Consider the following 17,708-nt stretch of genomic DNA (forward strand, 5'->3'; position numbering starts at 1 on the left):
GTTAAGTCCCCATTTCTCCTTTCAGAAAGAACAAGTTACAACATTTGCTTAAAAATCAAATAATTTATTTATAATTTTTAAACCAGGTCTGTTGTCCACTTGAAAACAAAGAAACGTTTGCAAGACATTTTGTCAAGGGTGAAAGTGGGAGAAAGAAGGGTGGAGAAAATGTTAATCAACATGCAAACAGCCGCTCTTTCCCCAACAAAATGGATCCATGTTTGTGGAGCAGGTCTCACTTGTCCAAATCAGCTGAAAGTACAAGAGTAACACTAACTACAACATAAACTCCACCGTTTACAGGGATGAGAATTAGCCACAAGTGCAGATTCAAAATAAGTCCCATCAATAAATAATTCCCCAAAACAGAAGCCAGTCAGATTAGTGTCCACATCATCTAAATATGAGATCTTACCCAGCTAGAACCTGCCAGCTGTTCGGTCTAAAGCTGTTAAATGGCCATAACAGCTTACAGAAATATAATCCATAAAAGTCAGATATTGGCAGTGCAAAAAAACAATCGTGCCAACCACAATTTTAAACAATAAGTATTCATCCAATACGAAAACATGGGCAGCATTGAATGGTGAGGATCGACAGCCAGAAATGCATTATTGTCTGTCAAGTTTGGCACCTTGTGAAAGGTTTTGAATTTTATTAAAGGATTAGTTCACTTCTGAATTAAAATTTCCTCATAATTTACTCACCCCCATGTCATCCAAGATGTTCATGTCTTTCTTTCTTCAGTCGAAAAGAAATTAAGGTTTTTGAGGAAAACATTCCAGGGTTTTTCTCTATATAGTGGACTTCAGTGGGGTTCACTGGGTGGAAGGTCCAAATTACATCGCTGCAGAAGTACCGACCCAGTGTTTACAAAGTGAGCGTGCAAAGGTCAAACGCCCTTTACAAAAAAACGGTAAAACAGCGATGTAGGATGATTTTGAAAGATTTTGAAGTTGGAGGAGAAAATGAGATGGGAGTTTTTCGATATACCCTAGCTGTCATGAACCAAAATGCAGAATTAGACAAGACGAGCGTTTGAGGTTAAAAAGTACATAAATTGTAATTTTTTTTAGAAAATGACACATCGTTTCGCTAGATAAGACCCTTCTTCCTCGTCTGGGATCGTGTAGAACACTTTGAAGCTGCAATTTGGACCTTCCACCCAGTGAACCCCACTGAAGTCCACTATATAGAGAAAAACCCTGGAATGTTTTCCTCAAAAACCTTAATTTCTTTTCGACTGCAGAAAGAAAGACATGAACATCTTGGATGACATGGGGGTGAGAAAATGAGGAAATTTTAATTCAGAAGTGAACTAATCCTTTAACAGGATAGTTCAAAAAAGAAAACGGCCATAACTAATGTAGTTCTGAACCTGTATGACTTTCTTCTTTCAGCAGAACATTAAAGAACATATCTTGAAGGACGTTTCAACTGCTTTTGTCCATACAATAAAAGTCAGTGGGATCCCATGGTGTTTTGAACCCAAGCGACTCTCAACTCTATCGACAAAAAAACCTGATTTATCAAAATATCTTCTACAGAAAACAAAAACGCACAGGTTTGGAACAATATGAGGGTGAGTAAATGATGTGAATCTAAACTATCCCTTGATTTCAGACTAAATTTACATCTGCAATCTAAAGACTGACTTTGATGGTCTGTTTAGATGAAAACTACTCGAAAGCTCTCAAATTTCCATTTTAACATCGACTGTCCACAAATCAAAAGGAATAAAGTCCTTACAAAGACAAGTTGGCTGTTAATAACCACTGGGACCTTGAAAGGAGCCCCTGACCAGTGTTGAGCACAAACCAAACACCTGAGCCTTACTGACAGACAGCACACGGTCTGATGCGTCAAAGGGGATTGATGGGACATTACATTTCTGGGAGATGTACTACAATTTGGGGCTAAAAAAACGCAACTAAACAAAGCACAAAAAAAAAAAAAAAAAAAGATGCATAAATTCCTCTTCCCATAAATCCATCAGCAAATATCTGTTTTAAGCGCAAATTCATAAAGCAACCCATCCATATTCTCAACAACTGAGAGCAGCAGCTCTATGGGGAACTTTTCCAATGACAATCAAAAACGACAAATCAAACTTCCATATGTACATTTAGCAAATCAAAAAACTTGTTTCCCACTCCAAACTTGAAAAAACAAAAAGGTTTTCTTCCAAGAACAACTCATGAGCCAGCAGCAAAGCAAAATGGGGGTCTATTGGCAATGACACAGAAATACTTACATACAACGTGGTGATGGTACAACCTGCCACAGCACACTACTGTTAAACACAAACCCATAAAATCGCTAACCTCCGGAAACTTCCTCTGTTAAATTTTAAAACACCTCTAAACAATGTCATCTTGCATATAAATCTGTTTCATGACTTTAAAGCAACTATTTGCATGAGTCCATTGGAGCAACTGAGCTGGTGAGATCTGTATTCTGGCCCCTACTGGTCCACTAACGCAGTGGCGGACAAAGGAATTACACCCCATCTAATCAGTGCAAAAATGAGAAGTGCGTACGTTTGAGGTTCATTTGTCTAGGTCAGCACATCTGTATATCCAAACATTGTCTCAGACATGGAAAGGGAGAATCTATGATTATGAAGTCCTCAAAAAACAGGGAATACTCTTCTTTTAGGCCCATTTAGTAACTAATTTTCATTTCAATTTAGTTGTACAAAACACTCATGAAGAAGCATCGAGATGATAACATTTGTGTCAGAATCACAAGTCACATAAACCAATATGGCATAATGTGAGCTAATAAGACCAACTTAAAAGAGCAGAGGTGCCATCTGCACTGCTTCGCAGCATTCAGGTTAAAGTGTTTCTGAATCGGTGTATGTTAGTTTGTCATAGATCAAACTTCTAAAGTGGACAAAGCTCTAATCAGTGTTTTCCAAAACATAAAATTAAACACATAAAATAAACCACAGACCCCCATACGCACACACACACAAAAAAAAAAAAAACCAAGCAAAAGCAGCAGGGTGTATGTTAGTTTGTCATAGATCAAACTTCTAAAGTGGACAAAGCTCTAATCAGTGTTTTCCAAAACATAAAATTAAACACATAAAATAAACCACAGACCCCCATACGCACACACACACAAAAAAAAAAAAAAACCAGCAAAAGCAGCAGGCTACAAAACAATTGCAACCTGCAATGCTCCTGTGCACCCTCTTTTAGGGAAAAAAAAAAAGGTAAAACAAACATTTGAGTAGTTGAGTCGGTTTAAACACATTTCCATCCTTCGGTTTGTGATTGTTCGTAAAAATAAAAAAAAAAGAGGTGTGGCGCAGTTTGCTTTCGGCATGATACATTTCGCTGATGCCGTCAACATGTTCGTTCTCCACTGCCCGACACAAATACACAGAGGTCTTAAGTCACGCTATTGACACCTGAGCATAGAAGCCACCACGTTTTCCTTTTCGATGTCAGTGTCATATTAGTACCCAACTTTTTTTTTCTTTTTTGCAATAACCTCTCTTTCTTTCGCACAAAAAGTTCTTAAAACACTTTATTATGATTGGTTGAATTTTCCCTCAGAGTTTGCCCTTTGTGGCTCAGCAGAGGTCGAGTGTCTTTCTATTGATGGGAAGTCATGTGATCTGAGCCGGAGGAGTGGGCCGGAGGAAGAGTAGGCCAAAGGGATGGAGAAAGAGTTGAGGGACCCCGCAGTTTGATTTTAGCGAAGCCAGAGTTTGAGCCGAAGTGCGTCCACTCCGTTTAAATAATATCTAAACAGCCGCTTGTCCCTGACAAAGCCCAGGTTCTCATAGAGTTTCAGGGCTGATTTGTTGGTGATTTCAGTCTCTAGCACCACCTAAGGATAAGAACAAACATGTAGACATAGTACAGGTTTTGAAGTACACTCTTAAGTAAAACATAGGTGAGGGAAGACAGAAGTTGTGGCATATTTGGAATGACACACTACCAACATACTCTCAGTTGGTACATTTTTTTTTAATGCGTTTGAAAGTTTTTAAAATGTAATTCATTCCAGTGATGGCAAAACTGAATTTTCAGCATCATTACTCCAGTCTTCAGTGTCACATAATCCTTCAGAAGTCATTCTAATATGCTGATTCAGGTGTTCAAAACCCTTTTTATTATCAATGTTGAAAACAGTTGTGCTGCTTAATATTTTTTATAAATGCATCATAATCACATTTAACATATATAATAATGAATTGCATTTATTTCTGAGATAAGTGAAAAACATCCACATGACAACAATGTAACATAAGGCAGTTTAAAACATTTATAAATTAGTGCTGTCAAATCAATTAAATGTTATTAATTGCATCCAAAATAAAAGTTTGTTTACATAATATGTGCGTGTACTGTGTATATTTATGTAATGTATATTTTAAGAAATATATGCATATATGTAATATATATTTATATTTCTGTATAATATAAATCATACATGCATAGACATATATATATATATACGTGTGTGTGTGCATTACATATAAATGCACACAAGTACGCACAATACACACATATATTATGTGTAAACAAACTTTTATTTTGGATGCAATTAATCGATTTGACAGCACTATATTATAAATATTTCATTTATTATTTTAAAATTACAGTATTTTTAAAAAAATATTAAAATACTATTAACAATTTCAGCAAGAATTTAGAAAAAAGCATTTTCAATCTCGCCTGGGAAAATCCATGCTTCTAAGTCTACCGTGTAGTATGAAGTATGTAGTAGTTCCGTTCCAAACACACCCATAGTGTGAAATCTTGACAAGATGATTCTCTTACCTCATCACAATCTCCCTCCACCATAGCATAAATGGCCTTTTTCACAAGATTGGTGCCTAACAAAGAATAAGTACAATAATTCATAACACATTCCAAGTATTATAAATACCTGTTGAACATGGTAAATAATACAATATGAATGGGGAAAAAAACCACATGGAATGATCAGGCTCCTTCGACACAGAATGGCAAACCCTTGATTCATAGCAGTTCAAACACACTAAATGTATCCATGAGCTGACACTGAAGCAGATGCGTGTCCTATAAAAAGATCCGTTTCTGTTGCCATTCTGAGATGAGGGCTACAATGCTAGCACGGCTCTTACCGATGCCTTTCCTGCGAAATTTGGAGTCCACAGCGAGCATAGCGATGTATCCGCGACGGAACATCTTCTTATGCATGTCTAGCTTACACACAATGGCACCGACACAGTCCTTCTCAACCATCGCCTGTGACACATCACAGAAAGACAGTCATCAAGACACTGCAATTACTCTAGTGGGCTGTGAATTATGAGCAAAACAATGACAAATATCTCTATTATTAGGCTCAATTTGTGATAATTACACCACCCTGACCTTGTTGTGTTCATAAAGTTATAAATACTCTTAAACACCCCTGAATGTATCATAGTTCTGGCATAGTCACCACAGTTTAACTGTGGTATTTTTTAAATAAGGTCATAGTAACCACAGGTAAAACCATGATATGGCCTGCTCCTCATTACCATGGTTAGATTTATGTAACTATGGTTTCTGTGAAACAAACTATGGTTTTTGTTAAACTACAATAGCTTCTGTCAATGTAATAAAAAAATGACTCTCACAAAAATAAGCACTGCAGAAATACTATAGTACTGAATGTTTAACCTACCACAGTATTGGTCCAAAATGCATGGTACACTTAAAACAACAACACAGGAGTACCATGACACTTGTTGGTAGTCATCTGTTCATCTGTTACGAAAGTATACTTCCTCACCCCCAACAGATTTAATATGACACATTTTTGCAAGAGATACAATAAAATAATATTTAGTGTTACTACAGTAGAATCCTAGTAAATATTTGAAAGTGTCTAATGATGTGGTTACATTTAACATGGACTAAATCCATAATTTTAAACAATATGACATTTGAAAAAAAGAATGGAGAAACATTTAAAAATACATATCAAATACAATGAGCAAACAGTATAATGTGTTTTTTGTTTTGTTTTTTGGCACGGTTATTTATTCATGTCATGTTTTTGAGCCACAGCATGCAACAAAATGTATATTTATAGTTACCATGACTGTTTATTACAGTTACGGTAACATGGTCATGCCATGTTTTGGACACATACCATGGTAATATCATGATATTCTTTGATGTACATTGGAATATCATTTAAATATGAGATATACCAAGATGTTAATTAATCAGTAAAATTGTATGCATTGCTAGACCATGATATTACATCACTGTACCATGGCCATATTATCATTTTGATTATAACAGAGATTATGCTGGAGGCTCTAATATTGATGAAACATAACAGCATGACAGGTTTATGAATGACTTTTGGTGCTTGTGTCAGGAAGTAAAACTATACTTTCTCATAAAAGTTTTAGTTTGAACCATAATTCTACAGTAAAACGGTAAATGGTACATTTTCAGAAGTGTTTAATGTGGTTAAATACGACAAGGAGTAAAGGCAGGCCATCGCTAAAATCAATTAGACATTGGGGGGGGGATTGACAAACATTTAAAAATACACTCCCAACGTAAAAAATAAACAGTGTAATGTTCTTGGACATGATTATATATAATGGTCATGTTTCTGAGACATACCATGGTAAAAAAAACATTTATACTTCTTTTTTTGGGAACACTTACTATAGTAACATGTTTATTTTAGTCAAGGTAACATGGCATGTGTCCAAAAAACAATGGTAATACCGTACTATTCTCGGACGCACAGGATATACGAAAATGCGAATCAATCAGCAATATTTTATACATGTTTTACACATGAATGTTAGCTATTTTGTTATATGTGAAGGCTTTGATACTGATCTCTTCAACACCATCAAGTATAACCGAATGACAGGATACATACCAGAAAGCAGAGCTGAGGCCAGTTGTGAATAAAGTACCTATAGGTGTATATGGAGTAGGGCTCAGATAAGTCTTTAGTTATGAGTCGGATGATATCGGGCATCTGGAGCTCAGACTCGTATCTCACGTATCGGATGGAGTCGTCGTGCTCCTCCAGCGCTAGTCTCGACATCCCCGCCACCGGAGCGCCGACAGCCGCCGCCTGATCTACTCCAGCGCGCTGCGGGCCTGGGCCTGACTCAGCCCCGTCCATCAGCGCTGCCGCAGCCACTCGAGCCTGATCCCCCGAACCAGTCCTGCTACTTACATCGTTCTCCAGTCGACACGAGCTGCTCTCCGTTATCGCCATGCTATCAGTGCAGTTTATCCCGTTGTTCGGCGGCGACTGGCTCTGCGATATATCACTGCATCGTTTATTTCTCGTGAAATTGTTGTTTTCCGTGTGATCGCTCTGTGTCTCACAGATGCCGTCCAAGTGGTGATCGGAAGCGGCGTTTTGATTGTCGGACGGCCGGTGTTGTTGGACGTGAGTGTGGTTGCACTGGACCCCGTTCAGCTGGGCTGTGTGGAACTGGGCGGCTGATGCATTAGGATGCACGTTGTTCTGGTTGGATTTGACTATCGCCTTATGGTTGCTGGCGTGCTGGTGTCCCGGGCCGGGGCTGATGATGTCCCGTCCCTCATCGGTGCCCAGTAAGGTGCACCCGTCCACGGGCAGTGGTGTGATCTCGCTCGGGGATGAAGGCAGTGTGTTAGGCCCAGGCGGCACTTCAGCCATTCCACTGCATACAGTTACTATGATGACAGAAAAACGGGGTCGAAATCAGCCTCTCACAGCGAACGACGACAAACACAGACGTGCCTCCGGCTGCTGGTACCCGATAAATGTAAAAATAACGTAAAGTTCGTGGACTATCTCGTGTCTGTTCCTGCCATTACTCAATTTACTCCACACTGGCCTATTATCTGCCGTAAAGCAGGGCGGATGATTTACGACACTATGTCGGCGCGTTGCAGTAAAGGATGCTGGGAAATTGAGTTTTTAATATATTGGGCGAATTCCAAACGGCTTTTTTTTGCGCCCTTCGGCACTTCGAGAAGGGGACGCCATGTGTAGGGACGTTCCAAATGAAAGTGAGCAACTGAATCCCTTCACGAAGGGCGCTTCCAGAAGTCCGTTAGCGAAGGGATTCAGGGAACATGCGATGGTCACTTCAAGGAAGTGATTTCCGTTTGTGATCATGTGATCTTCAGTTAGGAGCTCCTGCGATGCATTTTAAAGCAAAGTTGGGGTTGATTTCGACTTCACATACAAACGTAAGTAGAATAGGCTGATTACATTTGTCTTTATTTTAATGTGATTCAAAATATTTTTTGTCAGTAAGACACGTTTAGTTTGAAAAAGTTTAATAGTAAATAAGACACAGTGAGACAATATTTAAATAAAATAATAATAATGAGAAGAAATATTTATTTGCAACAACTGATGGGAGTGCTGAATGCTGCACGCACGCGCAGCGTTGTCAAGGTAACGTTTGGTCAGCCATTCCCTTTGCCGAGACAGTAATGCCCTACACCTTTAAAAGAACACACTTCAAAGGGCTCTGCCCTTCGAAGGGAGTAGGGCGTAGGGATGCTCACTTCCGTTTGGTATTCGCCCGACGCCCATTGATAGTCATCGGTTATACTTCCTGAATCACTTTTCACACAAATTAAAGGCGCACTTTTTATTTATTTAGCCTATTTATTTATTTGTTTGTTTGTTGATTTATTCATTTATTTATTCATTCATTCATTCATTTATTGTTAGCGTGTTTGTTTAAAGCGTTAATAAATGATACATTTGTTATATTCAAAGTTTCTTAAGTTTTAGTTATTTTCATGTGCTTTTGTCATTTTATTATTATGATTATTTTAATATTTCTCTTTAGCTTTAGTTTTGTCATTTTAGTATTTCTTGAGATGTAAACTTATTTATTTCAGTTTGTTGCCCTTTCTAATTTTCCTAAAATTCTATGTTTTTCATTTCATAAAATGTTCTTTTATTTCAGCCTTTAATTCAATGCACGAAAACGATTTTAAAACTAAAACAGTTTTAGTTAACAAAAATGACACTCAACGAACTCATGAACGCTGCATGTTGACATCACACGACCAAGCTAGCAATTTGTTAGTCACTTAGCTACTGTACGTTTAAAGCAGCGGCTTATATATTTTGAGGTACGAATATGTCATATTTAAGTTGTATGTTGGCTATAATTTATGTTGTAAAACAAAACGTGGAATTCTCTGAAGGCTACACCAAAGACCTTAATTCTAAAGCTTCTAAAATGCCATTTTAAAAAGCTATAAAATTCCAGGAAACCGCCATTATAGTAGGCCTACGTTTACATTTCAAAGAAAGAAAGAAAGTTGGGAGTTGGGATGTATTAAATCTATTTCTAAGAAGAGCCACTAGATGGACCTATACATCATATTATGCGGGACTTTGCCCCAGGGCACATCGTGGGTGTTCATTGATGTAGAGTGTGTGTTTGGAGTGTGCTCTCTTTAAAATTACTTTATACGCTACAGAAAAATTGTCTTTGTGAAATAATACTCTTTAATAACTAGCATGTTGAAGTAGTAGTGCTGTCTGTTCAGTAGACCAATTCAGTAGATAAAGGTAGGTAAAATGAACTTTGAGAATGTTCTATTAAATTGTAAACATTTAGGCTACCTGTTTTGTTTTTTAATGATCCTGTTCAAAAATCCTCAAGAAGAAAAATATTTGAATGGCAGCCAATATTTTCAGATATAAATGTTATTATTTTTGTATAATTGAGATATTATATTTTACTAAGTCACTTTTTACTAGGTTTGAGTATTTTTTTTTTTTTAGTAAAGTAACTGTTGTAAGTTTTCATTGTTTTTAGCTGTTAGTTTTTTTAATGTGTCCATGTAGTTTGCTTATTTGTTTGTTTATTTATTTAAAGGAACACTCCACTATTTTTGAAAATAGGCTCATTTTCCAACTCTCCTAGAGTTAAACAGTTGAGTTTTACCGTTTTCGAATCCATTCAGCCGATCTCCGGGTCTGGTGGTAGCACTTTTAGCTTAGCTTAGCATAGATCATTGAATCTGATTAGACCGTTAGCATCTTGCTCAAAAATGACCAAAGAGTTTCTATATTTTTTATAATAATATATCTAATATATTTTAATATCATTGTGCCTGCTGCACCCATGGTACAGCACGGCCGGGGGTTCCCGGCAGGGGAAGTCGTGGTCTAATGGTTAGAGAGTCGGACTCGTAACCCAAAGGTTGCGGGTTCGAGTCTCGTACCGGCAGGGATTGTAGGTGGGGGGAGTGAATGTACAGCGCTCTCTCCCACCTTCAATACCACGACTGAGGTGCCCTTGAGCAAGGCACCGAACCCCCAACTGCTCCCTGGGCGCCGCAGCAAAAAAATGGCTGCCCACTGCTCCGGGTGTGTGTTCACGGTGTGTGTGTGTTCACTGCTGTGTGTGTGCGCACTTTGGATGGGATAAATGCAGAGCACTAATTCCGAGTATGGGTCACCATACTTGGCCACATGTCACTTCACTTCACTTCAAAGTTCCTTGATTATTACGCTGGAATGGGAGATTAGTTCCTAGCCATATCGGCCTAGAAAATCGCAACTTTTCATTTTCCGTCGGTCTTAGTACACGATGTAACTACAGAGGAGTCAAGTTTTAAATAGGAAAAATATAGAAACTCTTTGGTCATTTTTGAGTGAGATGCTAACGGTCTAATCAGATTCAATGATCTATGCTAAGCTACAGCTAAAAGTGCTACCGCCAGACCCGGAGATCGGCTGAATGGATTCGAAAACAGTAAAACTCAACTGTTTAACTCTAGGGGAGTTGGAAAATGAGCCTATTTTCAAAAATAGTGGAGTGTTCCTTTAACAAATCAAGTTAAACTATAAATCAATGAATAATGTTGAAGTTTTTAATATTTTGGTCTTAGTTTTAGTTAACCCTAATAACCCTAATTCCAACATGACAAAAAAATCTATTAGCTCACAATGTTCTCAGTCTCTCAACTATATATTTAAATTAAAATTTTGTAATTTAATTATTAAAATAAAAATATTATTGTATTATATGTTGGAAGACATTTTTTCGACACAATAAAGACCACATAATATCCAATAGGACGCAAGATTTAAATAAAATAATCAACCATCTTTTTTTTCAAATTATGATTCCTAATTATTGTAGAAATTCCAATAAGAATCCTGAACACATTCCTTCAGAATTACTGTATGACAGGGAATGGCCCGATTGACTCCAGGTCAGGAGCCAGTCAGACTAAGAGGAAGTGTGGAATTCTCTGAGAAGCTCTTTGAATACAGGCACACAGAGCAAATGAAGAGGACCTTATTGGAGACTTGCTTCAGCCATAAGATTGATCACGCTCAGTGTTCTAAGGAGGAAATCCTTGTGAGAATGCAGCCCTGCCTTGTTCTTACAGAGACGCAGCAAGGCAATCAGTAGACGTGGCAGACAATTAATCTCTCAGACAATGGTTTGCTTCAGTGGAGAGCTCTTATGTGGCTCCAGCTGAACCATCATCATCATCTTGCTCCATGGGAATTCTCAGCCGTAATTGACAGCCAAATGCAACTCAGCTGCTATTTATACCTATGCAGAAATGGCTTTCTGCCCAGAACTACGCAATGTAAAAGGTGACACACAATTTATGCACCTGGTTAGGTTTATAACATTTAGTTAAGCAGATACATTCTATAACATCATAGGCTGCATAATTGATTTCCTATTGTAACAATAAAAGACCAGAATTAAAGGGTCCTTTAGTTGCAAGTTGGATGACTGGTATTTTTAAGTCTCCATGAACTGTTTTTGTTGGGCAGGAGAGAGACCGAGACAAGCTTAAGTGGGACCTCTATGGGTCACTTTGGAAACTAATTAAGAACCTCTTTGGATACCAGTCTGGTATTTCTCCTCAACAATTGCCTTCTCTCCTTCTCTCCCATCAAAATACACTCTTTTCAGCCTCATCAAACAAGCACAGGGCCAAAGTCCTCTTGTGAGTGAGCTCAAGGAGGCTCTATATAAACCAGCTGAACAGCTAATAGGGAAAACCAAAGCCTGAACGCCAGTAAACACTTGGGGCCCAGTCTGAAGCAAAATGAAAGAACTGTTAATTGAATTTTAATTCTTCATTACGTCTTATTAGTGAAAATGAAAGAGCATTTGACTAAAAATGGTGCATATAAAAACTTTTCTTATTATGCTGTATAAAAGCGAGTTAATCGCTAAATATATTTTGGACTGGAAAATAATAATATTATATAATAAATGTTTATCAGGTTCTCTGACCAGTCATTCATTATATATCAGCCCATTTTCCGCTAAATAAAGGAGTCCTATGCATTCAAGACACATTCTGGGATTTCATATTTTGACAAAAAACACACCGATATACGAAAGTCAGACTGTAAATGTAAGTTAACACTGTATGACAACAGCATTTCCATACAGAATATCATTCCTTGTTTAATATCTACAATGATTTATTAAGGCCGTCACAGCATCATGAGTCCAGAGGACACCGGGGCGTCACCTGTGGAGTTCCAAATGTAATATTCTGAGGAGACCAGCTCTCGTGCTAGAGGAAAAAAAAGGTATATAGGTTAATTTTCATTGTTGATGTACTCAAAAAAAAATTTTTTTTCATTTCAATAAGCCTTTGTGTACTTATTTCAACATGCAATCATCTGTGTTTTAGATTTTTTATATATACTATTAAAGTATTTATTAATATTTTGTATTAGCTTTTTATAGATATTTTAGTGCTGTCAAACGATTAATCGCGATTAATCACATCCTAAATAAACGTTTTTGTTTACATAATATATGTGTGTGAACTGTGTATATTTATTATGTATATATAAATACAAAAACATGCATGTATTTATTTAAGAAAAATATGTTATGTTTATATATTCAATATATTTATATATATTATAAATGTATATACATGTAAATATTTTCAAAATATATACGGTATGTATGTGTGTGTATTTATATATACATAATAAACACAGTACACATACATATATTATGTAAACAATCACTTTTATTTTTGGATGCGATTAATCGTGATTAATCGTTTGACAGCACTAATATATTTTTATTTTGCATTTTTTTAATTTCAGTTTTAGTTTTAGCCATTTTAGTTCTTAAATTTAAGCTTATTTTATTTCAGTTAGTTGCCAAAGCAAAATTTTTCTATTTAAGTTTTTCATCTAATATTTATAGTTTATTTGATTTCAATTAACAAAACTAATTTTAATAGTTTTAGTTTTGGTTACCAATAACAAGACTGTCAGTGAAACACTCACTTGTGACAATGCGCGGTTTGGCAGATGAGTAAACCTGCACTGAGTGTTGGTCCACACAGCAACCAGACAGGGTCAAATCTGGCACACGGAAATAAAGCTAGAAAGAATACAGTGACAAATGTCTAAATGTCGTTTTATATATAAAAAAACAGAACAGTTGATGCTGAATTCCCCCTCACTTTTATATATGCAGTGAGTCCTGTGCACAGAGGGTCTGTTGGTCCAGCAACAGTCCCTGAAAAAAAATGAACAGTCCCCTCCAGTGTTGCTTCACGGGACTTTGGAAACTTCTGACCTGAGGAGGTAAAAAGACAAATGTCAGTAATAGATTTATAAATAATAATAATAAAATGAAATATCATAAACAGACATACCAAGGACCCAAACCAGTTCTTCTCTTTAGACACTTCAAGCTGTCCTGAGCTCACTTTGACCTCCACACTTCCCATTAGATTCCTGAGAAGAGGCACGTACAAGGACACTACAACAGCCAGTGTACTATTTATAAGCACAACAATACAGAACCAGCTAAAGACAGACCACTACATAAAGAGCCATTATGCATATCTGACAGTGTAAATGCCTGCACCCTATCCAGCACATTTGCAATACAGAATTAAGCTCTTTACTACAAATCTGTGTAACTTACTGGTTGAAAAATGGAATGTGTGCTTCACAGTACTCAAAGCTGTTTTTGACACTTTCATGGAGCTTCAAGACAACATTAACCTTCAGATGATTCTCCTCTGCCTTCAGCTGGTAGGAGCCAAGAATTGGTGGCACAGGTACCTCAAAAAAAAGTTATAAGACCAAGTCAGTTAAAGATACTACAGCTTTAGTGTGTGTGCGTACCATAATGAGAGAGAATTAAAGTAAAATACATACACTGTTGTTTAGGTGTTTGGTGTCAGTTTTTTGTTTTTGAAATATTGAAATTTTGTTTTGAAATTAATACTTTTATACAGCAAGGATGCATTAAATTGATTAGAAGTGATAGTCAAGTCATGCATAATCAAACAAATGCTGCTCTTTTGAACCTTCCTTTCATCAGAGAAATGCAAAAAAAATAAAAATAAAAAATCAACGGTGATGATTAAAAAAAAAAAGGTTTCTTAAGCACCAAATCAGCATATTAGAATGATTTCTGAAGGATCATGTGAAACTGAAGAGTGGAGTAATGATGCTGAAAATTTCGCTTTTGCCATCACAGGAATAAATTACATTTAAAAAAAATGTTCAAATAGAAAACAGCTATTTGCTATTATAATAATATTTCACAATATTTCAGTTTTTGCTGTATTTTTGATCAAATAAGAGACTTCTTTCAAAAGCATTTTTAAAAAGTCTTACTGACCCAAACTTTTGAATGGTACATTTTTGAGACAAAACTAGAGATGCACCAATTGCAATTTTCTTGGCCGATTCTGATTTACGATTTTTTTTTTTTGCAAGTGTGACCTGCCGATACCGATTTTTGCCGATTCTGATTTTCTTTCTAAAAACTATAACTGAAAGCATATACAAACAAAAATCTATAATTTTTTAATGCAAAAAATATATATATCATTTATATAATAAAAATTTGTCCTCCAATCTGGACAAAGTTACAGATGTTCTCTCACTTAAACAACTCTCAAAATAAAGTGCTCTGACTAGAAAAGAGGTAGAAATAACAATTAACTGAGAAGGAGTTGCTGTAGGCTATATAACAAAACAGATGTCATTTCCCACTATGCTTCTTAAATTGTCATTTTTTATTAAATACCTTATTAAATGTGTCATCTTTCACATCAAATTCTTACATTGTTTCAATTAATTTAGTTAGAACAATAAGAAACTGTAGAGCTGTTACCATTCAAACAAAATCAGTATCAAAATACTCCCATCTTTCCACCGCAGGAAACACAGAATCTGCATCTGAAGTGGCATTAGATGTATTTACACAGACTGTTTGATGAAGCTGAGGTGCCATAAATGCATATACACTGCAAAATTTCGAATGCATAAAGAATTTTATAAGATTAATGTTTTAAAGGGGTCATATGATGCTTTTTTAATGCTGTGGCTTTGATTGGAACTATTTTCATCAGCGAAATTGATCAAAAACAGTCAATATTGTGTCTAAAATGTAAGTCACTTAAATTTAAATTTGTTTATTGAACTACTATTGTATAAAATCACATTGCATTCGTGTTGAAACATTTTGGTCGTGCAATGTTGCGTACCTAAATCATATATTATAAATTACTTTTAGAACAATAAGAAACTGTAGAGCTGTTACCATTCAAACAAAATCAGTATCAAAATACTCCCATCTTTCCACCGCAGGAAACACAGAATCTGCATCTGAAGTGGCATTAGATGTATTTACACAGACTGTTTGATGAAGCTGAGGTGAAACATTTTGGTCGTGCAATGTTGCGTACCTAAATCATATATTATAAATTACTTTTTTTTACTACCGCAGTATGCATCTATAACTTTCTGTGAGTGCTGTTGCTCTCATTTGTTTTGTTTTCTGCACGAGCCTCACACACTCACTCTGGCTCCACAAGCCTCATCTGGCACGACATAAATTCATTATCAGTCGTCGTAGGTGTGATGTCAAAACAGACCGGCTCGGAATCGGCAGGCTGAAATCCGTCATGCGGAAAACCGGCTAATTCCGGTCCCTGGCCGGTCGATCGGTGCATCTCTAGACAAAACATAAGACAAACTATTGCCAGAATAAGCTTTACCTGTGAGGTGTAGCTACAGAGTCTGAAAAGCTCCAGAGGTGGTGAAAAAGGGAACTTGTATGGCCCTGAAAAGGCGGAACCGTCATTCTCGTCCACACTGCAGGTGGTAAGAATGCTTGCATTCAGAGACGTCACACAGGGATGGACAAGAATGTCCTGCAGGGGCGAACCGTTGTGTGGGAGTGTGAGGGTGATGGTCACATTGGGCAGAACACCTTCAACCTCACACTGAAAAACATGAAGTCATAAATGTGACACAAGTTTATATATAAATATAACACTAATCAAACTATACGTTCAGTGAGGACTAACTTTGCACATGACCATGCCGTACACATCCCAGATATCTTGTTGACTGCTCTTGCCGTACTGCATGGACCTCACCTTCTCGGTAAGGGCCACACTTACTACCGCCCTGCCTTGATGGACCACTGCCTTCCAGGCTGGCTGCTTTTGAGCCCCCCCTGGGCTTGGAGCCACAGCAGCAGGCACCGATCCAGCAGGAAGAGGGGTGTCCAGTGGCCTCCCCAAAGGGCAAACCTGCAGGAGCACGGAGGGAAGAGCAGCCAAACGGGAGGCCAGCACATCAGGCTCTGGTTTACCTCCAGGGCCACAAAGGAAATCCTGCAGGCCTGACAAAAGAGCTAAGCCCTGAGAGACTGAGGCCAGGCTGGGGAGAGGTGGCCGAGGCTCAGGAGGTGCTTCCACTAGAGGAAGGCAGGCTAGGATTAACGCTCCCTGAGTGACCGTGAGCAAGGGCCAGAGGGTTCTCCCACCCGGGCCGTCCAAACGGAGCTCCACAGCCAGTGAGCGGTGATGACGGGCGCAGTCGCCCCGTACTTCTACGTAAGGTTTGTCTGCATCCACCAGGCCCAGCTCTGTCAGCAGAAGCTTGGGTATGACGCAGTCCTCCGGAATGGCCACATACTGAGTTCCTGCCAAGGATTTGGCACGGAGCTCAACTGTTGGGAATCGCCTGAGTTAAAACACATAACAAAAGAAAAATAACAAATTGACTATGCTGGGAAAACCATTCCAATCAAATGCTGTGCAGTTTGCATTTTCTGTTTTCATGAAAAACCCAGACTACTTACTACGTACTGTATCCCACAATGTAATGTGTTCAACTTGACTTTCAGTGGGCTCCACCCACAGTGTAATAATAGGTCTGTCCCAATACCCACACCTGCGGTCTTGGCCGCTTAAGAGTGTGTGCATGCGACAGGAAGTAGCGTGCAAAACTGTCTCAGGAAAAATGCTAAAATCAGTGCCCTTCACAAATAATTCCATCTCTAATACCATTTTAACCAATATTATATCAGTGCAAAAATTACTGCTGAAGGGTCATTTGTATGCCAATATTGGTATGCCAGTAATCACACCAAGAACAATAACTATAATGATAACTATAACGATAAATATATTTGCAAACAAAACAATGCACGATAATATTCTGTTTATAATAAGCATGTGCCACAGTAGTGTTAATTTCGTTAACGAAGACTATGACGAAAAATGTTCGTTGACGAGCTTAAAAAATTGTTGTATCTCGGCCAAATATTGTCCTATCCTTACAAACCATACATCAATGGAAAGCTTATTTATTCATCCTCCAGAAGGGTTTTTTTTTTTTTTTTTGTTTTTTAAATCTCAAAAAATTTACTTTTTTGACTG

The 17,708-nt window shown here is 37.5% G+C and overlaps 1 protein-coding gene and 1 pseudogene across 1 annotated transcript; both read right to left on the reverse strand.

The window, feature by feature from the left end:
* Nucleotides 1-3,466: 3,466 nt before the first annotated feature.
* Nucleotides 3,467-8,063, reverse strand: LOC107739240 (N-alpha-acetyltransferase 30-like). The gene is made up of 4 exons (XM_016551274.1): nt 6,904-8,063; nt 5,129-5,252; nt 4,803-4,858; nt 3,467-3,846 (listed from the first exon to the last, which is right to left on the reverse strand). Exons 1-4 carry the CDS (start codon nt 7,678-7,680, stop codon nt 3,709-3,711), a joined length of 1,095 nt encoding a protein of 364 aa, XP_016406760.1. The 5' UTR covers nt 7,681-8,063; the 3' UTR covers nt 3,467-3,708.
* Nucleotides 8,064-12,229: 4,166 nt separating this feature from the next.
* The window catches only part of LOC107739262 (AP-5 complex subunit mu-1-like), a 6,325-nt pseudogene continuing 846 nt past the window's right edge, over nt 12,230-17,708 (reverse strand).

This window comes from Sinocyclocheilus rhinocerous, unplaced genomic scaffold (assembly GCF_001515625.1).
Source record: "Sinocyclocheilus rhinocerous isolate Xijiao unplaced genomic scaffold, SAMN03320098_v1.1 scaffold495, whole genome shotgun sequence".
Lineage (NCBI taxonomy): Eukaryota > Metazoa > Chordata > Actinopteri > Cypriniformes > Cyprinidae > Sinocyclocheilus > Sinocyclocheilus rhinocerous.